Below are 26,577 nucleotides of genomic sequence, written 5' to 3' on the forward strand. Positions count from 1 at the left end.
CGGATCCGAACCTTACGGGTCGGGCCGAGCGCTCCGGGAGTTCAAAATGCTTCCGACGTGGCGCGCCTTCATTGGCTCCCTCCCTCTCTCTCTCTCTCTCTCTCTCTCTGTCTTCTTGCTGATACGTTGCTTTCTCGCGTTAAAGTCCACTCGAGTTCACATTCGCGAAGAAGGCTTCACTTCTTCTTCTTCTTCTACTTTCTCTCACGGACTGACTTTCCCCGCACTTTCCCGCACTTTCCCTCTTCACCCACCGGGAAAGAGAAAGAGCGAAGCGGCGCGACTTTCTCTCCACCGTACCGGAGCTTTTCTCCGGCGAGGCCTCCGGCGCCGTTCGCCACCTTCCTCCGAGCGCAGCTCGATTCCTTTGCCCGCTCTCGCGCCTTGAACGCCGGGTCCTGAGAGCTCTTCCTCTCGGCTCTCGGCGACGAGCTCCGAGCGTCTCTCCTTCGTCGACATTCGCCTGCCCTAAGGTCGCTGCTTCGCTGTCCGTACAGGCGGTGATCGGGAGAGGGGGAGATTTGGGGGATAAGCCATTGTCGGTAAGTGCTCAATTGAGGAGTGATTCGAGTTTTTGAGCATCGACCTGGTAAAATGTGCTTGGAATTGGATTGAATATCTTCTGGAAAGTTACTGTGGACAGAGAGAGAGAGAGAGAGAGAGTTTTGCAATGTCGGGCCCTCCACGAGTGCGTTCGACGAATGTCGTAGAGCCAGAGATTCGACCGGTGCTGAGACCAGCTGCAAACAATGCTCCAATGGCCAACGCCAACGCCAACGCTTTGAAACCTGCCTCGAAGCCCAGCAAGAAACCTGATAAGCCGCCGCAGAAATTGGAGCCTAAGGACAAGAAGGCGCTTTCCACACCGCCGGTCTCGCAGAAGTCGGGCGCTGCTAAAGCACTTCTGCAGCACCAAGAGATGGCGATTGGGCCAAAATTGGCAAGGAGCGCTTCGTGTTCATCTGATGCTTCATCGTCTGATTCGTCACAGAGTCGGATGTCGAGCGGGAGGATGGTCACGGGGAGGAGAACGAGTGCCGTTGTGAGGAAGAAGAAATGTAGCTTGAAGGCAGACCAGACTGATGGTAGAGAGGTAGACACGGTTGAAAAGGTTGGTGATGATGGTGGGTTAATCGAATCCCTGGATGGTCTAGAGGTCAAGAAAAGATGCAGTTGGGTCACGCCAAATACAGGTATGGTTGACATTTTTACAATATACTGAGAACTAATTGTGTTTCGTTGCACTTGATAACTTTTACTTATGTGCACGAAGATTATGCATGGTCTTTTTATGCTAAGGAGATCTCAAGGTGGAACCAGGTTTGCATTGTTCAAATGTAGTATGTGATGAATATCACTATAGCATACCCGTAAACTTAAGAAACCATAATGGAATTTGAACATGTGAGACATTGTTGATTGTACACAGCTAGGGCAGTTACTTTCCTTTATGGTATGGTCCGCAGGTGTGTGACTAAGCAAAGTTATGCCAAGTGAGGGCTCTTTTTTCTAGAAGAAAAAAATGTTCTGTGCATCTTCAATTACAAATAGTGTCATAGTTAATGTACTACTCCAAGATGAGGGATGACATTGGTCTAAAGCTTTAACTTTTTGCTTCAAGTAAAAGCTTTATGAAGTCCATTAATGGAAAACTATGCGTTAGACCCTCAATTAGTTCTGCCTTGTCTCACATGTGTCATGATTCAAAATGTAGACCAGCCCTAACAGGAAACAGAGTCACTTAGTATTTAATGAAGCTCGAGTTACAAATTATGCATAGGAGGATTTTCAGGAAAATGGATTGTCGCTGGGACAAAAAATATGCAGATTATGGGCATGTTTTTAATAATTGTTTGCCTGAATAGAGCTAATATTAAAAATAATAAGGAGGAAACATTCAGTACAGTATCTACATAGAAAAATACGGCTCTACAGATGACGAAAATATCAGCATCATTTCTGTAATAAATTATTTGCCTCATTTTTGGAGAACCATCCAAGTGCTACTGACTTTTATGCTTCGGAATTGTAGTGGTAACTAAGAAAAGCAGGATATCATCACCCTTAATCACCAGGCCTCAGCTGGTTCCTTTGAATGAAGTTGCTTGTAGGGAGCCTGAAGTAATCACCTTCATCAGGGTTTTGAATGAATTATACTCGCATGCCTTGTCAAATGTGGGCAAGTATGTGGGATTTAAGTGAATGAAAGGTCAACTGGATAAATTCTGTAAATCGGTTGCTGGACAGCATTAGGAGTCAGTTCAATTGATTTGTCTTTTGTTCTCTTTTCACTAATACTGTGGGGAATTATGATTGCACCGGTCCCGTGTGATTATGTAGCAGGAGGAGTTCAGCCTGTGTCATTTTTATGCTATTGTGGAAGGAAGCTCTGTTATTATGATGAATTGACAGAGTAAAGTACAAAATGACATGCCCATAAAAATTATTAGCCCTTCACGTCCACTTCAGATTATATGGCAAGGACAGGGAGTATGTCCAACTTTGGAGACTATAATAAGTAGACGATAACACTAGTTTTTAATGTATATCCAAAGAATATGTTTAACACAATCGACTGTGAGAATCGTAGATGATCACTCGTTTCAATAAGATTTTGTCAACCTACTGCATGAATCAGGCATCAGTAGATCCACCAGAACTCTACATTTCCATCTAACAGATGAGTGTGGATAGAGTTTAATGGTCCTTGGATCACAACATAAGTTGGACGATTTTTCTGGTACATGATATACTTTTCTGATTAAATTGCGCATTATTTGTCGCTTGTTCTAGTGTACATTTGAAAAGGATGGAAGGTTGTCGCAGATTTAGCGGTAATATGGAGATATAGAATCTGTTGAGGTATATCTATGGATATTATGTTTTGGTCATAGATGAGGAAATTAGGGTTTTGTTAGTGCTTCTCATGCTCTAAAAATAGAGCCATCTTATGTACTTTTTCATTAAGTTATTGAGTAAGAATGTAGCCGTTGTATCAGAGCCAAACCCTAGCTTTATCTTTCTTCTTGCCATTAGTCTTGTAAAAGAATTGAACCCTATCTACTCTGACACTGAGACTACCACCATTTGTCGTTCCAAGTCCTTTGTTTTTCGGACACCAATCTTTATCTTCGAGAGTAGTCACAGACAATCGTCTTCAAGAGCAGCCACAATTCAAGGTCAATTGACACTTGGATGAACATGAGGGTGCTTGGCCTGAGAATTTGTTTTTTTTTCAACCAAGATACGGTAAATTGCTTGGAGCAAAATTTAAGAGTTTTCCAATAACTGTTTTTCTCCAATTGAGTGAAATTAGCAACTACAATGGAACAAATCCAGAGTATAGCTATAGAGAAGCTTGTAGCAATGTTTACAGAGGTCTGCCACGCCCTTTCTTCCAGCTTTTAGTAAAATATTGGGCCAAGTTTAGTTGCAATTTAATTAAGAGAACAGACAGTTTTATCAGTCCAAGTAGGCTACATTCCACTATTTAATGGACTGTACAGACTGCCTTTGTTTCGAGCTTGTAAAACAGCTTTCTTTCTGCAGATACCCATAGTAGACTCTTCCTTTTGTTGATGTTCCCATAACCAAATTCCTCCTCAAATGTGGATCTCTCTCTCTCTCTCCATTCACATACTCACATGCTTGTTTGTTCACAGATGGACAACAGACCCAATAACTTCAAATACAACACTTGCCAATTAGGATTCGCAAACTTAATAATTTAAAGAAGCAATGAAGGTGTTCCTATATGCATAAAGCTCCAAAACCGAAAGATGAAGTTCGAATCATTAGACCATTGGATCCATACAAGTTTCCCTGGAAATCCCACGGAGTCTGGTGTTTAGACCAAGTGCAGTTAACCTAAATCACCAGTTTGGAAGAAATCACTTATTTAAGGTAATTTCCCAGCCAACATTGATTGCCTATTTAGTCTATCAATTTGAGAAAAATTTGCTACCAAATCCAAGTGGTGATAATCTTGAATCAATATTGTTTTCATGAGCTGGGTCTTCCAAAATCGAATTCCACAAAACCAATCTATACAAGGAAACTGTTTGTCATCTTCTGAAATTTTCCCTGTGCTTATGCCTTGTCCTTCTACTATCACATGTGGTAGGTCCAACACATATTTTGGCATGCTTTTGGTGATATATTGCACCTGAAAAGTTCTGTTATGTTGATGGATAACTGTTTGTTCTTTTACTTTGACACCACAATTGGCACGGGTATGACTAGTTACATTGAAAGGACTTGTGTGAAGTTCTTATTTTTGCTTCTGTTTTTTTTTAGTGATTTTCATCTGTACTTTCGTTCGAACAACTTATTAAACACTTCAGACTTTAGAACCATCAAATTGCTAAAAGGATTTCTTCAACAGATTTGTTCATGTTATTTGTTCACTTTGTAATTTGCTCTTGATTATTTGATCACTCTGTTGCATAAGCAAAGTTTAATGTTTTAGAAAATTTTCTCCCACTTGAAAGGGCCATTATGATCCTAGTATTTTTCTCCTCCTTTAAATTCTCCAAGATTCCTGTCCTTCTGGGAATTCCAATCCCTTCTATTAATTCTCTGCTGCTGAGAAAGGAGCTAAACAAAAGCGGTTTTTGGAAAATACCATTTTGAAACCAATTAAAGAAAAACGTTCATGTGCACGGGGCCTGAGTAGGAATTCGACTATCCTCTAGGCCTAATCTCAAAGTCGAACCCTGTAAGTACTTCTTACTGTTTTCAAATCTCTTTTCCCAACTGTGTAAGCTTGGTTGATGGAATTTTATGGTGGCTTGTAGTTGTAACTAATTCTCTACATGCATACTGTGGACATTGGCGTGTTAAATGTATCATTAGAGGGCTGATTTACTAGAATATTGCTTTTTACGATCAGCTGATTTTCGATGGAATAAATATGGACGTTGCATTGGTTGACTGGGTGGGCGAGTGAAAGTGTTCCGCGCACTTTTTAAGCTAGGTTTCATAATGAAGTGCTAAAGTACATGCATATTAAGGGCTTGACCATTCCAATCAACTGGAGACTCTTTCAAACCTCGTTCTTGGACTATGACTTTTCATTTCTTTGACCATGAACTCGTGCTAGAATGTAGATGCATGTGCTTATGCAGTTATGGAGTATATGCACATATAAGAGGCGGTTTTTCTTATATATTGTGTACTGGCAGCTGTACATCCTTGATGTTGTTTCAATGTGCCCTTCTTTCTGTCGTTTACATATTCTGACCATATCTACTCTTTTTCATGCGTTGAATAGATCCTAATTATGCTACTTTTCATGATGAGGAATGGGGGTTCCCAATTCATGACGACAGGTGTCTAAACTAACTAAGAACCTATTCCGTTACTGTATCTGTGGTCTCTCTTGCACGGTTTCTGACCATTCCTGACATCTTGCAGGAGATTATTTGAATTGCTCTGCTTATCAGGTGCTTTAGCTGAACTTTCATGGCCAGCCATTCTTACCAAAAGGCATTTTTTTAGGTAAAAGCCAATTCAAACTAATATCTACCGTGCCTGGTGGTTTCAATATTGATGAGTAATTATCAAGTTTTCACTGCTCTAGCTTTATATAAAATGAGGAACACAGGGTATCAAGAGTACTATTAGCATTGGCTTACTTCACGGTGCATATGCTTGTGATCAGGGAAGTCTTCTTGAATTTTGATCCAGTCTCTGTATCGAAACTAAATGAGAAAAAGGTAACTGCACCAGGGAGTCCTGCCATTTCATTATTATCGGAATCAAAGCTGCGAGCTATCTTGGAAAATGCACGTCAGATGTGCAAGGTAGTGACCTCGTCTCCTTGTTCTGTAGTTATTGTATCCTTGCCGTATGTTGCAAATAGCACACTGAGGGTTTTTCTCTGCGACTTTCAAATCTCTAGTAGTGGGGCGACATTCTTGACTTTGTGGCCTCTCCTGAGAAATTCTCTTCCCATCATACAACCTTTCTTTGGCGTTGAAAGTTCCATCATGAAACTTCAAGCAGCAATATATTAGTCCAAGCAAGAGAAGGATTCGGAAGAATTATATGAATATGCTTTGAATATTTCAAGCTTAACTGCAGAACCTTCTTTTTTTAAATAATTTTGTGGTTCTTAATTGATAATACAGGTAATCGAAGAGTTCGGATCCTTTGACAAGTATATATGGAACTTTGTAAACCACAACCCACTTGTCAGCCAGTTCAAGTATTCCCGTCAGGTGCCTGCGAAAACTTCAAAGGCGGAGTTCATAAGCAAAGAATTGATCAAGAGAGGGTTCCGGAGCGTCAGCCCCACGGTCGTCTATTCATTCATGCAGGTTGCTGGATTAACTAACGATCATCTCGTTAGTTGCTTCAGATTTCATGAGTGCATTGCCTCAGCAGAAGCTCGGGAAAAAGACGGCAGAAATGCTAAGGACGAAAGAAAACCCAGTGAGACAAGTGGTCTGATACTAGAAAGAGCGAAGGACGAATCATCTTCCCCTCTCTCAAGTTATTAAGATGGATTTCCAGCCATTGTAATTTTGTTTGATGACCAGGCAGGTCGATTGCGTAAAATCAGTCACTAGGGACCACTAGCTGTTGTAATCACTCTCTTGTGCTCTCATTTGGTACGACTTATTACCGCATTATTTAATTGAGATGACTCATATCTGGCAACTATTCAATATGTTAAGACTGTAGTCGTACGTAGATGTCTATACACTAATTGCAGACTTGTCTTCATTAAAAACAAAAACCCAAGTTCAATGGACCTTTGGGAAATATTTGCCCTGCTTAGCTGTTTCCATGACCGATATCGTTGATTGTGCAGTTCATGAATTCGTGTTTTCCTTCCCGGGTACGAAAGATCGCCTTTGAACGTAACAATTAAAGGGTAAAACCAAGAAAAAGATTGTCGAAAACCATACTCGGAATCTATTTATACGCCGAGCAATTGCTCCAACTTATCGAGCGGTTTCTATATCCAACTAATCGGGCAGTTTCTATATCCAATAACAAGGGTTCCTGAGCTAATCCATGATTAATGTATACAAGATATCTGTTTCTCTTCCTACTACAGGAGCTTCTCTTCTTGTGCTTGTCCTATCTAGACTCCAAACATGAAAATCAGGATATTACCACCACTTCTCTTCAACTCTTTGGCAAAAGAGAAGACCAAAGACTGGCAGTTCCGGCTGAGTTGGAAGATGCATCCAATTTCCACGAACGTTGCTTTCCCAATCTTATTGCACGGGAGCGGTCAGAGCACCCCCTCCCTTCTCAAATTTGGCCCCACAAGGGAAGTCAAGAAAAGCAAGCTACACGTGACAAAAGAAGAAAAAAAAGCAAAGACTGCTAGCTCTTTCAACAAGTTGTGGAAGACGACTCGAACAGCCCACCACTTTGAGTTGGACTGCTTGGACTAGACTGTCCAATTTGAGCAACTTGATTCCAAAATCTTGGATGACAGCTTCCAACGTAGCAGAGCAAAATTTCCCCTCTTCTTTCTTTTTGAACCTTTCACTTTCAATCCATTTACAGCGCAAAATCAAAACCTAAAGACCCTTGCCTGATTTTTTCACCATTTCCCGGGCGAATTCTGGTGGAAGATCTTCCCTGAAATGGCTGCAGCCAGGGCAGCAGTGAAGCTGGGGTCTTTCGTGAGGGATGAGGCCATCTGCTCCACCAGAAACCTTTGGATTTCGGGCGACTCCGTCTTGGGTTTTGAGGCGGTTTTGTTGTTGCTGCTGTTGTTGTTGTTGTTGTTGTTGTTGATTGGGGAATCGATGGGGGACTTTGATTTGGTGAGGTCAAGAGTGATGGTTGGTCCAGATGAGTTGAGTGAGGTTGAGCAGGGCACTGATCCAATGGCCATGCACCTGCTTGAGCCCGATGTTTCCTCCATCTGAGTTGGATGGTTGTGTTCACCTTCATATGTAGCTACCAGAACAGCTTGGTCCTCAACACTCCTTTGCACCTGAAGAGCCAAATTCGAGCAAGAAACCGTCATATTTTGTCTGACATGTACTAACAATACATATAAGCCTAAACATAAGACACTCTTTCGATGTCCCAATTGCTAACAAATTACACATCTATAAGAAATTTATTTAGTTAAACCTACCTTCTTCTTGACTGGGCAGCTTGGAGCAAAAGAGCACTTGAAGTAAGCCCTAGGACATGGGTTGTCTCTGGTCACCTTTTGACCATATTTCCTCCACTGATACCCATCTTTCACTATCTGCAACAAACACACACAAACATACATTAGTTCATGAATCAGCCATCAATGATTTGCAGCTTTAAATTAGCCATGACTGAAGTGAACTCAAGGGCTTACCAGGCTAGTGTCAGATGCTTCGGTCCTCACATAGATCCTTGAGATTTTAGCTGTGATTTTTTCCTCCCTCGGTTTCCTAGATGAGTCTTCATCTGTTGAGCTGCTCTCGGAAGCTCCATTTGTAAGCATGTTAGCATTGTTGTCGCCATTGTTGTTGCTGCTGTCGCATTTCCTTTTCTTGGAGGGGCTGAGCTCCTTCTCAGCATTCTTGCTCATGTAATCCATCACTTGGCTTCTCAATGTATTGTAGTTCTCACACATGACGGTCAGCATCTGTGTGAGCTTCTTGTTCTCAGCACTCACCCTATTCAGTTCCTCAACCAAAGCACCAGTCTGAACAAAAGGCAACACAAAAGAAAACAACAAACCATCCTCAATCTTTTGTAGGAATTTATAACTGGACATGACACAACCCACAAGTCAAGTTTGTGTTCATTCATTACAAGAGAAAGTTCATGGACTCACACTGGCCTCTTCTTTGACAGAGGTATTTAAACCCAAATCCATAAAGTTGGTCTCTTGCGGCTCTCTCTTCTGGAAGCAAAATACAAATAAATCTCAATCAAACCATGTCTAGAAACTGGCAGCTGAACTTCAACTTTGAATCAGAAAGGCTAAAAAAGGGAGGGAACTTTCCACATACCGGAGCTTCATCAAGAACCCTGAGCGGCTTAATATTGAGATCCAGCGAAGTACTGATGCAGGAAGAGTAATCCATAGCGGGAGGCGATTCCAAGAACTGTCTTCAACCAAACTCAGCTCGAAAAACCAAATCTTTTTCCTTTTTCCTTCCCCTTTCTTGATCAGCTAGCTGTACTAGGGCTTCCTCAGATTGACCCAGAAGCAAAGAAAGATTCGAGACGCCGAACTGTGTCAAATGGACTGCAGTGAAGGGCAATATATAGGGACTTAAAGAAAGGAAAGAGGGAGGAAGCAGCACGAGCTGCGGTGGGGAGGAGGAGAGCCAAGAAAGAGATAAGAACGTCAGGAAGGAGCTGTCATGAGCTTATGTTAAGCTGTGTTTTGGGTGATATCTCTATATATAATAATCTCTACAGACAGAGAGCAAAAGGGTGAACGATATTCAAATGATGACGACAAAAAACAAAACAAAAACAAACAATTTGCGAATAAAAAAAAGGATGAACGGATTGGCGTGCCGCGAGAGAGAGAGAGAGAAAAAGAGGTCGGTCGAGAGTTGAAAGGCAAAAGAAGAAATTCAAAGTCAAGACAGGAGTGCCCACCAGGCGAGGCTCTAGAGTGGAAACGGGGGGGCACACGTACTCTCCCCAGTCACGAATCTTCCTCCTTTTTATTCATCTGTTCATGGGGTCTGTCCAGAACTTCCATGTTGACCCGGTGCTCCATTGGCTCTACCCTTTCTCGAAGACAAGTTCTCTTTCCATACGGTGGCAAATTTTTATTGTTAGGCGCAATTGAAGTCTAAGGCATCGAGATATAAATTGGGTTAGAAGTTAATTGGTTGACTAAGAAGGTGACAAATCTTGTGTTCATATTAAGGGTGAGAAGTTCCATATTTTAGGTTGGTTTTAAGTTCCGTACATATTCCACCTGAAAGCTACTTGATTCTTCATTTTTTGAAACTTAAAATATACCATGCATACCTTAAAACCTGAAAGCTACCATGTTACAGGTTCAGTGTTACGGATTCAGGGTTTACTCAGTTTCTACATGTATTAATTGAATGATTGTAGTGAATCATTACCTTTAATTACCAACAATTAGTTCTACAATCCACTGACCATAACTTATATCCTGCTCCAAACCTTATAAGTATTGCCTTATATAGGCAAAAAAGTAGACCAACAGCTAATTATTGGTGAAATTCTGCACGAAATGGAAAAACAAAATAACATGCAGCAAGAGAAGAAGCTAGACGTTCCTGAGCTTTTACAACTGACATACGGTAAGGAAAACTCTGACAAGCGACAAAAAGACTGATAAACGACACTTAAAGACTTTTACAACTCACAGACGGCTAAAACACTTTTAAATAACGGTTTTTCAAAAAATATGAAATATTAAAAAAAGTGAAAATCTTAGTCATAAAATGGAAGCTCAAACTAGTGGTTCCAAATTACGCACTTGTTATCGAACGCCATAGAGTACCACAGGATAACAAGAAAAACACAAAAACTTGTTCCAGGTTTCACCTACCTAAAACCTAAAACTTATGCATCGAAACAAGTTCCTCAATTTTTGGAACTTGTAACCTACCCTGCATTCCCTAAAACCTAGAACCATATAGGTTTTCAATGGTTCAAGTCTTCGGTTCCAGATTCTACTTTGGAACCATACTCACCCCTAATTCAAATTATGCTTCTCTGAATGGAAAGTAATCTTGAAGGCTACGTCGCGCGAGCTTCACTCAAGCAATGCAGCAGTTTGTTAGTCTATCGAAATTGCCGATTATCTCATGTTATTAAAAAGAACTGTTATTTAGGAAGGAAGTGGATATATATGTCTCTATGTTTCATCGAGACCAATTATTTGAGAACGTATTTCTACTACCGACATATAAATTATAAATTGAAAGTAAAATTATTGATGCCAATACTTTTAGAGTACTTGTTAAATGACTAATGAATGACTAAGGTCGCGTCATTATTTGAGGCTCGGACTGGACCGAGTATTAAACATGGACTTGTCATTTGCGTTGCCTTGTCCTTGTTGCTGAGAAAATTGTCCAATCAATTCAGTTTTAAAATTTTCGATTATGCCAATTTAGTCCTAAACATATTGACGATTTACCAATGTAATCTTTCGGACTAATTTTGACCAAAAATTGCTAACATGGACACCAACCGTCCTAAATGGTGCAGCTAGCATTGACGTGGATAATTTTTGTAAATTTTTTAAATATTTTTCTTTTTTCCTTTTTTTCATTTTTTTTTCCTTTCTTTCCTTTTTCCCTATGGTCGGCAGTGGCAGCCATAGGCGAGGGCCGCATTCACTAGCCGCAAGCAAGGGTCGGCCTCCCTAGATTTGGCGGGTAACCCTTGTTGGCCGTCACCCTCGCCATCATCGCCCACGCCAGATCTAGCATGGATGATCGTCGTCCAAGCAGGGTAGCCCTCGCCTGTGGCCAACCGAAAAAGAAAGGAAAAAAAAAAGGGAACAAAAGAAAAGAAAAGAAAAGGGAAAGAAAAAAGAAAAAAATTCACAAATTAAAAAATTTGCAAAAAATTGTCAACGTTCCCTTCTGTCGGCATCCATGTCAGCAATTTTCGATCAAAATTGATCGAAAGAACTACATAGGCAAGTCATCAAAGGGTTTAGGTATAAATTGATACAATTAAAAGATAGAATTGAATTGGCCACCGAATAATAGGTTTAGGACTTTTTGGACAATTGTCTCCTTCATTGATATTAGCAGCAATAAAGGAATATATTTAATAATGTGATACGTACTAATATAGGGCTACACAATCGATATGTTAACTGATGTCATAAATTGCAAAGGAGTCGTATTCAACATATGACGTGTTATGTATTCTATCAATTTCGTAAATCCGCCTTAACGTACAAAACAAATCTCTTACCTAATTGAGCAATCCTTTGATGTCGGTGAAGTTAGTACCTCCACCAGATGATCTAGGAGGAATTAATTATTGTTTCTTTCTATCGACCTGAAGGATTATTCTTGCTCTTGTATAATCTTTATGCAAAGAAATACATGCTAGGGTTATGGAGTTGCTATCTGCCTCTTTCATTGCATCTATTAGTCACGTTCTGCAGCACCTTTTCCACGTTCCAATATCTATACATTGCTTAGTGTTATAATTAGTGTAGTTGAGGATAAGTGCTGCTAGCAAAAGACATACTATAAAATATTTAAGAGAAAGGCCATCCATCATGTGTATCACATAGATAAAAAAAAGTTAGTGGGGACATTACTTTATCTTGATCTCCTAACTTGTGTGTGGATTACAGCATTTCTTCATATATTGTTCTAGATAAATTTATATATAATATCTCTTTTTTATTCAATCCTAGGTATCGCAGCAAGCCTTTAATGTTGTGTTTCGTCATCCGAATTTGGATTGTGATAGGATATGATAAGGTGGGATTAGAAATCCTCCGAATATCCTCTGGATTGTTAAAAATCTCATTATATGTTTAGTGCAATCTAAGATAGGATTAAAAATGGCAAAAGGATACCGTAAGTGCCAAAAGTTGTGTATGATACTTATTTTAGTGCCAAAAGTTTTTTTTGGATCACTTAAGTATTAAATTTTTTGAAAAATGATCATTACAGTGTCAATTCTGATATGCTTGGTCGGGAAATCCAATGTGGCCTTTTTATATTAATTTTTTAAGCCGACGTGGCTTGCTAGAGGGTTCAGTCAGCATCTAAATCATAAACGATTCGTCTACTAGTTTTCCCTCAAATAAAAACCATAAATCCCCAAATTGAAAGAGAAACCCACATTTGAAACCCTAACCGGCCAATCAACCGAAATTCACACCTAATTCAATTTGCCCAAAAAATTAACTGCTCGATCTTGCAAATGGATGGCAGGAGCTTCAACAGCGGCTCAATTTTTTTCAATAAAGTGAAGAAGAAGGTGAGCGACGGACTGAGAGTGACAAAGAGGATGACTAACTTGACTGACTAAGAGCGATAGAGACTACGAGCAATAGCGAGCGACGAACAGCAAGTGACGACGAGCGACTTTGACAGGGAGAATGGTGGATGGTGAGACGAACACAACCAGAGCCCTAACTTTCATTCATCATGTGCAGCGTCGTTTTTGGGCATAGAATGGTGCGGCGTCGTTTTGGGCAATGGATGGTGTGTCGTCATTTTTGGGCAACGGCGTTGGTGCAGCGCCATTTAATCCTACCCAGTCACGTTGGACTGAGCGACGCCGTTTTGCCGGGAGAAGAACACTAGAAGTGCCAAAACTTGTGTACGGTGCTCATATTAGTACCAAAAGTTTTCGTTGGCTCACTTAAATGCCAAATCGGAGGAAAAATGATCACTTAAGTGCCAACGGCGAGAAATTCTGGCTAAATTAATACGTGGCTTTTATAATTAAAATTTTAATTTGAGTAGGATTTAAAAAAAAAATTTAGTCTACGTGGCATTTCCATGTGTATATTTCGATTTTTTTAAAAAAAATTATTTTTTTTTCCTTCTTTTCTTTTGTTCTTTTCTTTCTTCTTCTTCTACCTTTGGTTGGTGACTGGACACCAGCCACCGGCCACCTGACCTCGCCCAGACAAGGCCGCTGTCACCTACCACGGGCAAGGCCCGCTCGACCCTCACCTGGGTGAGGGCGGGCGAGCCCCAGCGAGGGTCGGCCTCGCCTCACCAAATCCATCGAGGCCGGCCCTCGCCCAGGCCACAGCGGTCTCATCGGATCTGGTGAGGGGAGCCCTCGCCGGGGCTCGCCCTTGCCCAAGCGAGGCGAGGCCGACCCTCGCCAAATTCGCCATGGCCTAGGTGAGGGTCAGCCTCGCTGGATCTAGCGAGGCAAGGCCGACCCTCGCCAAGTCGGGCCTCGCCTATGGCGGGTGACAGCGGTCTCGTCCGGGCGACAGCGGTCTTGTCCGGGCTAGGCTAGGCTGTCGGTCATGGCCAATGGCTGGTGGCTGGTGTTCGGTCACCGGCCAAAGGTAAAAGAAGAAGAAAGAAAAGAAAAGAAGGAAAAAAAGAAAAAAAATCATAAAAAATATTTAAATATTATTAAATATTATCCCCGCAGCGCCGACGTGCCATGTAGGATTGAGAAATTAATAAAATATGGCCACGTCAGATTTCCAGCGACCGAAATCGGAATTGGCACTTAAGTTATCGTTTTTTTTAAAAAGTGGCACTTAAGTAATCCGAAAAAAAATTTTGATACTAAAGTGAGTGCCATACACAAGTTTTATCACTTCTAGTGTTCTTCCCCCCCCATTTTGCCAGTCCACGTGGACCGAAACTTTTAACAAAAAATCCAACTGAGCTCATTTTTTTTTATATAAAGGTCATGTAGTTATTTTGGTCGGAATATCTCGCCGTTGGCACTTAAGTGATTGTTTTTTCTCCGAGGCATTTAAGTGAGCTGGTGAAAATTTTTGACATTAAAGTGAGCGCCGTACACAACTTTTAACACTTATGGTGTTCTTCTATTTGAAAATCTCACTTGTCTAGCGCAATCTCCTGTTATATCCAGATCTCACCGCTTGAGCTCTTTCGCCTCTCAAACCTACTCTCTTCACCTCTCTCTCGTTGGTCTCCCTCGCCGCAATCTCTCACAATATCCAATCTAGGTTTATCCCACATCATAGCCCGGATTTCTTATTCGGCATTTTATCTAGATATATCCGAGCTTATCCGATATAGAGGACGTCGCCAAATACCGGATAAGATATTTTGTTATCCAATCCAGACTAAGGGCAAGAGATTCCTGTTTGAAATTTATTCCATCGATCTTTGGCAGACTTTCCTTTTTTTACCTTTCACGAGTGTTGAATCAAAGAGTAGATGCGTATTCTGGAAAACCAAGCTAAGTCATGGTGAGAAAACGAATTTTACACGTTTAAAAGATAGGGTTTGAGCTTTCCTCAGCACATTAACTGAACTGGGTCTCTCACGTTCGCTAATCACATTCGATGCATCAAAGACCTGGACCTAAGAGAAGAAAAGTTTCATTTGGACTTGGATAGATTACTTAATTGTTCAACACATTTACTTAAAACGGTAAGAAGCACACCAAACCCTATAAAAAAAATGGCTTTCCCGCAACTGTCAGTATCGTAACTAATTCTGTCCACCATATCATCCGCAGAATCCATCCTCGTCGCGTCACGAGCGAGGTGACTTCAAGTAACTTGAGCACTATCTCGAGCCAAGCATAAGGTTAATCTCAAAAATATTTATCTCAAGCGGGCTCGCGAGCGTATCGCGGCATTCAAATTGCATTATGTACGTATGAACATTATAAGAAACACAAACAAACACAAACATGCAAGGAATACCCATTTAGGGTTAGGGATTAATGGGTCATTTCAATTTATACCAATAAGATAAGGCTGCGAATGACAACCATTCTGTTTCAGAAATCAATTTTTGACTAGAAATAGAAAAATCTATTTCTATTTTTGTTCCTGGACGAGTTTCTGAGAAAAAAATACGTTTGATAACGACACAAAATTTATGTTCCCGAAACAAAAATTTGTTTGATAACGGCACAAAATTCCTCCCTCTCGGGTGACCGGCAAGTGGACAGTGGGCAGATGGCGGACGGTGGCAGTGAACAGCGGGCATTGAACGGTGGGGGGAGGCAGCGGCGGACGGCAACGCAGCTAGTGTGGAGGACAGCGGCTGGAGGTGGCTAGCGTCAGGCAACGACGGGAGGTGGGCGACGGCTGGTGGCGGGAGGAAGGCGGACAGTGTCAGCGAATGGCGAGCGGCGAACGGTGGGGGGAGGCGGCGGCTGCCGGCGACGCGGCCAATACGGAAGACTGCGGCTGGAGGCAACCGGCGTACGGCAGCAGCGGGAGGCGGGCGACGGCCGGTGGCGGGTGGGGGGTGGCGGACGGTGGCAACGAATGGCAATCAGCGGACGGTGGGGGGAGGCAACGACGTACGACGACGATGCGGCCAGTGCGGAGGACAGCAGCCGGCATTGCGCAACGGCATGAGGCGAGCGACAACCAACGACAGGAGGGGGCGGCGACGGGAGGCGGGCGGGCGGCGGCGGAAGACAGTGGCCGGCAAACGGCGGACGGCGGACGGCGGCCCATAGTGGGCAGCGGTGGGAGGAGGAGGGCGGCGGCGGGAGGAGGGCGGCCGACAATGGGAGACGGTGGCCGGCGGCAGGAGGCGGAGGCAGGTAAGTGGGCGATGGGTGGGCAACCGGCTAGTAGCGCAGGCGAGCAATGAGAAGAATTTCTCATTTTTATTTTAGAAATAGAAAAGTAGAAAATTTTTACTTTTCATTTCTGTTCCAAACATATTTCTCAAATCAAAATTTATTTCAGAAATTGAAAAATAAAATTATATTACTAAATAAATTTCTGTTCCAAATTTGTTTCTCGAACAGAAAAATGAAAACAGAATAGCAAAACCAAAGTAAAGAAGAAACAAAAAAAAAACGGAACAAAAGTCAGCACCTAACCCTAGAGGACAAAGACTCGACCGCTGGACTAGAGACCAATTTCATATTTACTGGTAAAACCAATCAATGGTCAGTCCACTGAACCTGCAAGATTCGTCCATCACGTTCTCATTCATGAACCGGTTCCTCTTCTTCCTTCCCTCCCTTCTTTTTTGCGTCCACGTCCACTTAATTTCTTGACCATTCGAGACGACGCACACATCAACCCGGACGAAAAGTTCCTAACGTCTGGAAATTCTCGCAGTCCTCCGGTCCAATCTGTTCGATGAATCAATTTGGACCGATTCCTTGGAAAAAGAAACCACGGAGGGACCCCTCTCGCGAAGTAAAGAAAGGAAGCAACGTGAGGATCAAGGTAAAGGAAGATCGTCGCTTTTGGAAAGATTAAGCAGCAGCTACGACGACGACAACAGCAACAAGAAAAGCAAGAACACGAGGTTCTGACTTCGCGACGACTATTTAAACCTTTTCCTTTGTCGTGGCCTTTTGTCGGCCCAATGAACTCGAACTCGACCGAGAACCAAGGTTGGTGTGGTCACTGTTTCTTGTCACTTTATTTAGGATGAATTAGCGCACGCCCCCCATTTCAAGAACGATTCCTGTCTCAAGGCATATGCATCTGAATGTAAATGCAGGAAATATAATAAGCAAAAGCGCCATCGTGCACGCAACCTAAGAAGTTTACTTTATTCCATCTTTATTTTTGTCAATCCTAACAGCATAAATCTTTGTTGTGAATACTTTATAGAATGAATTTGTGCGCATTTTTGAGTTATATCATTTTGTCCATTATTTTAAGGAAATATGGTAATTTGTTCACATGGGTACCCGTCAAAGATATTATATTTTGTGTAGAAGTTTCCGATTGAAAGTGGTATTAGGTTTCACTTTGCGGTGGGGCTAATTCAAAAAAAAAAAAAGGACCAACTTTGCTTGAACAATTTGAAAATTCACACCACGGGGACTAGATTTGAGATTCGAGTAAAATTTGGTACTTTTTATTGAGACAAAAAAAGGTTCAGGTCACTCAAAATAAAGTTTGTTTTTTTTTTTGTATGGAGACTTCTGATATACCGTGAATTATTAAAAAGAATTTGATTTCTTTGTCGGTTTTGATTTCTTGGTGGAATAAAAGAGGTTCCAAATAGGAGTCTTCCGAAATTCAACATGACGAAGGTGTCTGAACAAGCGGAGCAAAACTTTGACACGGATTGTTCATTATCCGGACATTGAAAAGGATGCGTTTCATTAGTAAATCTTTTGTCATTCCTCCCTAATTTCTCTGGAGTTCCACATTAAAAATATTTTATTTATTTATACGGTTGATACCATGTAAAACCTTAAATAGGTACACCCATAATAAATTTATCACAAACTAATTTTTGGATCTCCAAAAATCCTGTACTGGTACACCCGTGATAAATTTATCCCAAACTAATATATATTTCCACATCGACTTTGAGTTATTGCCAGCTGTCGTTCCGTTCAATAATTTTACAGTAAAATTTGACGAAAGCTAACAAAGGGTTAATAAGTTACGAGTGTACCAATTTGAAGATTTTGGTGACCTAAAAATTAGTTTGGAGTTACCATTTTAGAGTTTTTGGTGACCTAAATATTAATTTGGGGTAAATTTATTACATGTGTACCAGTTTGTAGTTTTTTCATGATATTAACCCTTACATATATAATTCAGGGATACAACCGTGGAGACTTGTCTATCAAAGTAAGCCCCATAATCCGGTTTAGTACAGACCTATGACCCGTGCAAGCAACCCTAACTCGGAGAAATTTGCAAGCAATTTGTGAGATTCAAAAGATGACATCCGGTTTTTGAGTTGAAAATCCCCCAACACTTTCATTCGTCGTCGACCTCGTACACCGTCAATCCCTTTGCCGCGTAGTCGCTCATCCGCGTGATGTAGCTGCATTTCTTCCGTTGTTGATCACGTTTTCAAGAATTGGGGAAGTCGGCGGCGAGCTCCGAAGCCTCTAAAGCCGCATCCAACACTCCAACCAACGAACGCAAGTCACCGATTGATGGATTTGGCCGCCGTAAACAATTTCACGGCGAAAAGACATGGCATGCGGTAGGTTGGGTCATAGATCACCCAATCACACGTTTCGTGCGTCTCATGCATCGAGCTCGATTTTCGGCATTTCCCTCGCCACGTCATTAGACAACGTGAGCAGATGTTAAATCGAGACGATACTTCATCGCGACATGTCAGCAACCATGCAAGCTTGGCAGGCCAGCAGCCACGTCGACAGAACACGTCAGTGCCACGTCACCAATAGACGCCCACGCCAGCAAAACCCGCCACGTCAGCGCCCATCGAACCGTGCGGACCAAACGTGTCTAGCTCCTTGACTCACCGGTTCGACCTCTTTGGACCAGTTGTTTGACTTTGTTCTTTTGGAATTTGGGCTTTAGTTTCCGCTGATTCAATCTGAGAAATTGAGTTCTAAGCCAAAAAAAAAGAAGACGAAGAAGAAAAAAAGACGAAACGTATTCCTTAATTTTTGCGTGTTACTCCATCCTCTACAGGGGGTCGCCATGACAAACGCAACCGAGTCACGAACCCGCCTATGGGCCGACCACAGGAACAGCTGCTATTCCAGAAGTGGTTAGCACATTGTTAAGAGCGGTGGTGGGCCAGACAGGGAAAATCCGGAAGACGCGCATGATGCAATGCATGAAATCAGCAGCGAGAAGAAAAGAAGGGAAGGACTCGATGACATTTCGGCCATTTGCGATGCGTGTAGCCTACAATAACACATCCACGTCACCGTCGTACGAGTTGGTCACTCAACTCGTCCACTTCCGTGAAGCGAAGGATTTCCCCCCGCCTCCACTCCACCTTTTTCCTCTTCCTAAAACGGGCGGGAAGTAATAATTACCGTGATTGATATTTAGATTAGTTTGCTAATTAGGCCATCTTGGCTAGGTGGGTCCTCTTCAAGTTCAATTCCACCCTCTTCTCCTCGAATTTCCAAATTTTCAAACGCACCAAGTCAAGCAGCTCCTTAATGCGGGCGGTCCCCACCTGCTTTCTTCTTGGGGTGGTTGTTGGTTGCTCTCACGAGCTGTCGTTAGTTTTGGCTTGAGGGAAACGTTTTTGGACCCAAAATTCAATCCGGATTTTTGGTCAAATGGGGGGACGGGGAGCATTTCGAGTTGGACTTGAAGTCTCTCGGCTTATTTTAATTGCGGCCGGAATTGGAACAGTGCACGGAACCAGACAAAGACACACGAAGCATACTCGTGGCGGTCGACAGGAGGGAAGGGAAAGGGGGGGTGGAAAGCCCCACGTGCGCTTTCCTTCTCTTTTTTTCTCGGTCATTTTGCTTTTGCAATTCACGTGTGCTTTCTTGGGAGAGCGATCTGGATAAAGGGCACGTGCCGGTTTTGCTCCTGGTTGCTGTCTAGCGAGGTGTGACACTGTCACTGACCTCATCGTGTGTGTTTTTTTTGGAGTCAAGTACGAATGGTTTCAGGCGCACGTTCAGTTGGTGCGCGATAGCGGAGCCTTTTCGAGCGATCGAGGACAATGATTTATGTGTCGTGTTTCTTCCTGGTTTAACCAAAATTATAGATGATGATGATGATGATGATGACAAGATGCCTCTCCTTTTCCTCTGTCTGTAGACTGAAATCTGAGCAAAGTGAGCATGTGTTTTTGTCACGTATGGCAGTTGTTCATCAAGAAGATATCTGCAGAAGATGGAATCCGCCAGTTGAGTTGTGAAACTTGTAGTGGGTTTGGATTTGTAGCAGGCTTAGATCAGCTGATTTTGATCATCTCTAGTGAATAAACACACTTGAGGGAGGGCTTTGGATGGACCAAAGAGGACATTTCATCAAGTGAGCTAAGCCAATGTGTTACGGTACGGTATCAAAAAATGACCACTTCTAGCAGCAATCGAAGTTCATAAGGTTTGCACTGGTTGCCACGGAGTTTGGATAATAGATATATTCAGTTTCTGTTGCAAAATTTTGAAAATACAAGGCCTTTTTCGCATCGAGCTATTTGTATTTCGGCATTTTGGGTATTTGATTCCACAGCAAACTCAATCAGATTTCTCAAGGAAAACGTTCAATGATGCATAACTTAGGGGTGAGGGAAATTAGGGTTGGGCTCATCTACCTGAAGCCTGGAATTTATCCGCACAGGTCAGCTCTCAAATTTTGAAACCCGGAACCGACCATGCTAGTCTGATCTAGTTCTAGGGAATTGGCCAATTTTTTTTTTTGTTTCATTTTTTGTGTTTCTTGAAAGGTCAAATTTACTGTTTCTATGTACATGTCTATTAACACAAGATATTTAGAATTGCGATATTGAGCAACAAAACGGTGAGAAGTAAAACATAGGTAAAAAACAAACTTAAATCTAAAGTAATGGAGAATTATCCAACTCACACCTTAGTCAAGCAAAATGAAAGTTAATGTAACAATAGAAATCTTCACTTGCCAAAAGCATGTAATGTAAAACATGAATTACAGAACTTCATTCTCATTCGTCCATAAAAGATTGCTCTAAATTTTAACATCTTGAAAACAAAACAAAAAACAAATATAATTCAAACTTAAAATGTGTTTGGTTCAGGGTCCAAGATAGGTTCGATTCAGCACACTGACTCGGAAACAAGACAGCACATTGCCAGGTTCCAATTTTTAGGACCGAGGACTAGACCATTTCCTGCAAGAATCGAATCGCATAGTGCCAGCCCAGGATTGGTCCACGGTCAATCCTGGACCGATGCTCACCCCTAGCATAACTTTACGGTTCTCTTAGTCTTAAAAGCAGGAAATTTCCCATGTTGGTAGAATTCCTATCTAGTTGCTAATTTTCCAATCTTGTTAATTAAATAGATGTGATCGGTAACTTATTTTATTAGGTAAATGGGAGTAAACTGCCTACACTATCAAGAATTTACTAACATTTCAATAAAGTATTATATTATCAACTCATCTAAAATTTTACTAGTGTCGTATTTAATTACCAACACTATTGGGAGTTTACCAATATTTATGAAGTAGTAAATTACCAATTCCTTTGAAATTTTCTTAATGCCGTAAGTAAATTACCGAATCATCAAGAAATTCACCAATATTCCAATAAAGTAGTAAAACACAAACTCCTCTGAAATTTTACCAATGTAACCAATATTTTAATTATATATTAAATTACGAACTTCTCTGAAATTTTATCAAAGTCGTGAGTAACTTAGTATCAACATTCCAATGAAATAACAAATTACCAACTCCTCTGCATTTTTATCAGTGTCATAAGTAAACTCCCAACACTATAATAAATTTACCGAATGAGTAAATTACCAACTTTTTCTAAGTTTCACTAGCGTGGTTTGTAAAATGACAATACTATAAGGAATTTACCAACATTCCAACAATTTAGAAAATTACCAATTCCTCTAAAATTCTATCATTGCATAAAATTATAGAAAACCGAAAGAAATTTAAACCCTAAGGGAGTGAAAAAGAAAGAAGAGAGAGGAGTGTAGGGGTGGTGGCCGCGCTGCCCACATCCATGCAAGGGTTGCGAAGCCCTCGTCAGTCGTCGCTAGGATTGCGACACCCCAGCCAAGTGATGGTCAGGGTTATATTGTCAAGGTTGTGCAACCCGAGCTAGATGTGACCTAGGGTCAGACAATCCTGGCAAGCAACAAATGAGGTTGCGTTGCCACGGTCACGGGACCTCGGCCAAGCAACGGTGGGGGTCGTGTGATCCCAAGCAATACGTGGCCAGGGTTGCACGACCTGAGCCATAAGACCCTGGCCGGGCAATAGCCATGGTCGCATAACCTAGGCCAAATCTGGCTTGTTAACTGAGGACGTGCAATCCCAGTAGATCACGGGGGTCGCATGACCGCCGGCGTCGCATTTGCGCAACCCCATGTGAAGTGTGACACGAATCATACTACCCAAGCTAAGACCGACTCTGGCCTTGGGTCGGACGACCCGGGCCAAGAAAGGATGAGGTCACGAGATAGTGTTGGTAATTACTTACTCACCGGTAAAATTTCAAAGGAGTTGATAATTTACTACTGCATTGGATTTGTTGGTAAATTAATAATGTTGGTAATTTATTATCGACTTACCTAACATTCGAGTTATCTGTCTTACTGACAAAGAAATATAGGAACAAAATTAGAAATCTACCGCCAACGAAAAAGCTATTTCAATGACTGGACCGTCAAATCTGTCTCTTGAACGATTGTACATGGAAGATTTTGTCAGTTTTAGAGGCTAAGGAACTAACGAAACTTATTGTTCTCAAAATATATCTGCATCACATCTGCTTTTGACTATAAATATAGTTCCTGCAATCACGTATGTGAATACTCACACGTTATTGCATCTTCTTCTCTTCAGTAGCAAAACGGAACTCGCGGACTAAGCGATCGGGTTCCTATTGTTCGACATTCATTGGCTTATCACTCTTCACTTTGAGTATACCTTGTTGGAAATATGGGATAAATTGATGGGTGAATGAATGAGAAATTGATGCTCAAAGAACACCCTTGAGTTGGAAGTGGGAAGTGGAAAAACACTAGTCCCACATTGGAAAAGAAAGAAGGCTATGGAGTACTTTATATACAGTTACACTTATTTGAAATGGCAACTATCATAGCACAAACACTATGCCTCGCGCACAGGCGCAGGGGGTGCAAATCCGATGCCCGACAAGCTAATACTTGAGCGCGAGCGCACATCCCGCGTACACGATTGCAGGACCGAAAAGTGGGCCTCGCGACGAGCCCAATTTTTCCTTCTGATTTAATTTTTCAACTCAAACTGTTACGAATTTCGTAACGTGCGGCAGATTTAATCAGCCGTTATTCCCACGCGTATTGATTTTATAACGGCAGATTTAATCGTCCGTTATTCCCATGCGTTTTGATTTTGTAACAGCAGATTTAATCGTCCGTTATTCGTATTGATTTTGTAACGACAGATTTAATCAGCCGTTATTGCTCTCCCATTCTATTTTTTATCGAAATCGTTCTTCCTCTGTTTAAAATCTCTCTGCATTTGCACGATTTTCGATAGTGTTCGGTTCCGCAATTTGTTCAAGTTCGCCGGAAGCTTTGAAGTGCTGATTACTTCTTAGCCGTCGACCGTTGTATCCTGGGAGACAGACGTTCACGAAACCTCGGACGCGTCCTGAGGGGAACAAATATGTTTTAAGGAAACTGTGTCAAACACAGGCCTCGGTATTCATTTGTATCGATTCCAACTTTGTTATTGCAATTTCGTTTATTTGCGATTCTGTATTGTTTGTAATTTTTATACTAATGCCGATTTGAATTTCGCAACAATCTTAAAACAGATTCGCGCTTTTAGAAATTCAAATGGCTACGGGTAAAGAAGTCGTGGATGTGGCTGCTAGAAATGATGGTGTCGATGTGGCTGCTGACAACATCACCAAAAACTCTGCCTATGCCTCAGCTGTCCAACTGCCTGGCTCATCCTCTGTCCATCTTGCGGTTTCTGTCCACCACGGTGAGAAACCTGAAAAGTTCGACGGATCGAATTTTAAAAGGTGGCAACAAAAGATGTTGTTTTATTTAACAACTTTGAATCTTGCGAGATTCTTGACTGAGGAAGCTCCTAAGATATCCGATGGAGAAACGGATAAGCAAGCCGTCAACGCTGTTGAAGCCTGGAAGCACTCTGACTTCCTGTGCAGAAACTATGTCATGAATGGTTTACATGACTTGTTGTACAATGCCTATTGTGAAAAAAAAGACGGCAAAGGAGTTATGGGAAGCCTTGGACCGGAAATATAAAACAGAGGATGCCGGAGCAAAGAAATTTGTTGTCGGTTGATTCCTTGACTATAAAATGGTAGATTTTAAGACTGTGATCAGTCAAGTGCAAGAAATTCAGGTGATCTTGCATGAAATTCAGGCTGAAGGAATGAATTTGAGTGAAACCTTCCAAGTGGCCGCTATTATTGAAAAGCTACCTCCTGGGTGGAAGGATTTCAAAAACTATCTCAAGCACAAGAGAAAGGAAATGAACCTGGAAGAGCTGATTGTTAGACTTCGAATCGAAGAAGACAATAGAGGATCTGAACGCAAAGGGTTCAATCCTAATACAGCTAAGGCAAATGTTGTGGAGCTTAGACAAGGCCACAAGAACAAGAAGATTGCCAAGCCAAAGCTGGGGCCAAAAGGAGGAGTTTCCAAGAACAAGTTCCAAGGAAAATGCTTCAACTGTGGTAAAATGGGGCATAGATCTATGGAATGCAGACTTCCGAAGAAGAAAAATTATGAGACAAATATGGTGAATGGCATCGCTCAAGACGTATCAAACATAAACCTTTCTGCAATGGTTTTTGAAGTAAACTTAGATGGGTCAAATCCGAAAGAATGGTGGATTGACACTAGTGCTACTAGACACATATGCTCTAACAATGACCTATTCACAAATCTTGAACCAATTAATGGGGAAAAGGTTTTTATGGGAAACTCTGCCTCTTTTGCTGTCGAAGGCCAAGGGAAAGTGTTGCTGAAGATGACCTCTGGAAAAGAGCTGACTCTAAACAATGTCCTGTATGTGCCAGAAATCCGAAAGAACCTGGTTTCTGGGTCTCTGTTGAACAAGCATGGATTTCGTATGGTGTTTGAGTCAGATAAAGTTATTTTGTCTAAATCCGGAATGTATGTGAGGAAGGGATATGTAACTGATGGGCTTTTTAAGCTCAATGTAATGACAATTATCAATAAAGATAATAAGTCTTCCGTTTATTTGCTTGAGTCTTCCAATTTATGGCATGGTAGACTAGGACACGTTAATTATGATATATTGCGTAGATTAATTAACTTGGAACATATACCTTCATTTCAAATTGATTCAAAACATAAATGTGAAATTTGTGTTGAGGCAAAATTAACGAGATCATCATTTCAAACAATTGAAAGAAACACTGAACCCCTTGAATTAATTCATAGTGATGTTTGCGATTTGAAATTCATTCAAACGAGAGGTGGTAATAAATATTTTATTACTTTTATCGATGATAACACCAAATACTGCTATGTGTATTTGCTTAAAAGCAAAGATGAAGCCTTAGAGAAATTTGTTCTCTATAAGAATGAAGTTGAAAATCAACTAAATAAGAAAATTAAAAGATTGAGAAGTGATAGAGGTGGCGAGTATGAAGTACCAATTGGTGAATTCTGTGCACAACACGGAATTATACATGAAATAACTGCGCCTTACTCTCCTCAATCAAATGGTGTTGCTGAACGTAAAAATCGCACATTGAAAGAAATGATGAACGCGATATTACTAAATTCAGGTTTGCCTCAAAATATGTGGGGAGAAGCTATATTATCAAGCAATTACCTTTTAAATAAGGTACCTCGAAAGAAAGAAGATAAAACCCCTTATGAGTTATGGAAAAGTAGAAGACCATCCTACAAACACTTACGAGTGTGGGGGTGTCTTGCAAAAGTGGCTGTTCCAACACCAAAGAAGACAAAGATAGGTCCTAAAACGGTGGACTGTATCTTTATAGGCTATGCACATAACAGTAATGCATATCGATTTCTTGTGCATGAATCTAAAATTCCAGATATACACAAGAATACGATCATGGAATCTAGGAATGCATCATTCTTTGAAAATGTATTTCCTTGTAAATCCAATGATGAATTAAGTTCATCTAAACGAAAGAATGAAACTATGAATGAAGAAAGTCACGATTCGGCTCATGAAATTCATGACTCAGATCATGACCTAGAACCGAGACGTAGCAAAAGAGCAAGAGTGGAAAAATCTTTTGGAAATGATTTTCTAACTTATTTGTTAGAAAAGGAACCATTAAATTATGCAGAAGCTGTGAATTCTTCTGAGGGACCTCTATGGAAAGAAGCAATAAAAAGTGAAGTTGATTCTATTTTGCAGAATCATACTTGGGAGCTAGTGAATCTTCCTCCTGGCTGTAAGCCTTTAAAGTCCAAATGGATTTTTAAAAAGAAAATGAAAGCAGATGGCTCCATTGATAAGTATAAAGCCAGACTTGTGATCAAAGGATACAATCAACGAGAAGGCTTACATTACTTCGATACTTATTCTCCTGTGACGAG

General features: G+C 41.4%; 2 protein-coding genes across 2 annotated transcripts; one reads left to right on the forward strand and one right to left on the reverse strand.

Annotated features, from left to right (window-relative positions):
• The first annotated feature begins 222 nt into the window (after positions 1-222).
• On the forward strand, positions 223-6,666 carry LOC115664266 (uncharacterized). The gene is made up of 5 exons (XM_030586218.2): positions 223-1,193; positions 5,273-5,330; positions 5,416-5,499; positions 5,663-5,804; positions 6,132-6,666. Exons 1-5 carry the CDS (start codon positions 671-673, stop codon positions 6,501-6,503), a joined length of 1,179 nt encoding a protein of 392 aa, XP_030442078.1. The 5' UTR covers positions 223-670; the 3' UTR covers positions 6,504-6,666.
• Positions 6,667-6,898: 232 nt separating this feature from the next.
• LOC115664267 (probable WRKY transcription factor 40) lies at positions 6,899-9,422 on the reverse strand. The gene is made up of 5 exons (XM_030586219.2): positions 8,970-9,422; positions 8,792-8,860; positions 8,327-8,659; positions 8,111-8,227; positions 6,899-7,963 (listed from the first exon to the last, which is right to left on the reverse strand). Exons 1-5 carry the CDS (start codon positions 9,042-9,044, stop codon positions 7,565-7,567), a joined length of 993 nt encoding a protein of 330 aa, XP_030442079.1. The 5' UTR covers positions 9,045-9,422; the 3' UTR covers positions 6,899-7,564.
• Positions 9,423-26,577: the final 17,155 nt, after the last annotated feature.

The sequence above is a fragment of the Syzygium oleosum genome, unplaced genomic scaffold (genome assembly GCF_021117445.2).
Source record: "Syzygium oleosum isolate NSW1041296 unplaced genomic scaffold, Sole_v2.1 Sole_v2.05, whole genome shotgun sequence".
In the NCBI taxonomy this organism is placed as follows: Eukaryota; Viridiplantae; Streptophyta; class Magnoliopsida; order Myrtales; family Myrtaceae; genus Syzygium; species Syzygium oleosum.

Coding starts and splice junctions, on each gene's coding strand:
- LOC115664266 (XM_030586218.2), top strand. CDS start 671: ATGTCGGGCCCTCCACGAGTGCGTTCGACGAATGTCGTAGAGCCAGAG. Junction 1,194..5,272: donor TTGGGTCACGCCAAATACAG/GTATGGTTGACA, acceptor TGCGTTGAATAG/ATCCTAATTATGCTACTTTT. Junction 5,805..6,131: donor ATGCACGTCAGATGTGCAAG/GTAGTGACCTCG, acceptor TTGATAATACAG/GTAATCGAAGAGTTCGGATC.
- LOC115664267 (XM_030586219.2), bottom strand. CDS start 9,044: ATGGATTACTCTTCCTGCATCAGTACTTCGCTGGATCTCAATATTAAG. Junction 8,660..8,791: donor CTGTCAAAGAAGAGGCCAGT/GTGAGTCCATGA, acceptor CCTTTTGTTCAG/ACTGGTGCTTTGGTTGAGGA. Junction 8,228..8,326: donor AAGCATCTGACACTAGCCTG/GTAAGCCCTTGA, acceptor TGTTTGTTGCAG/ATAGTGAAAGATGGGTATCA.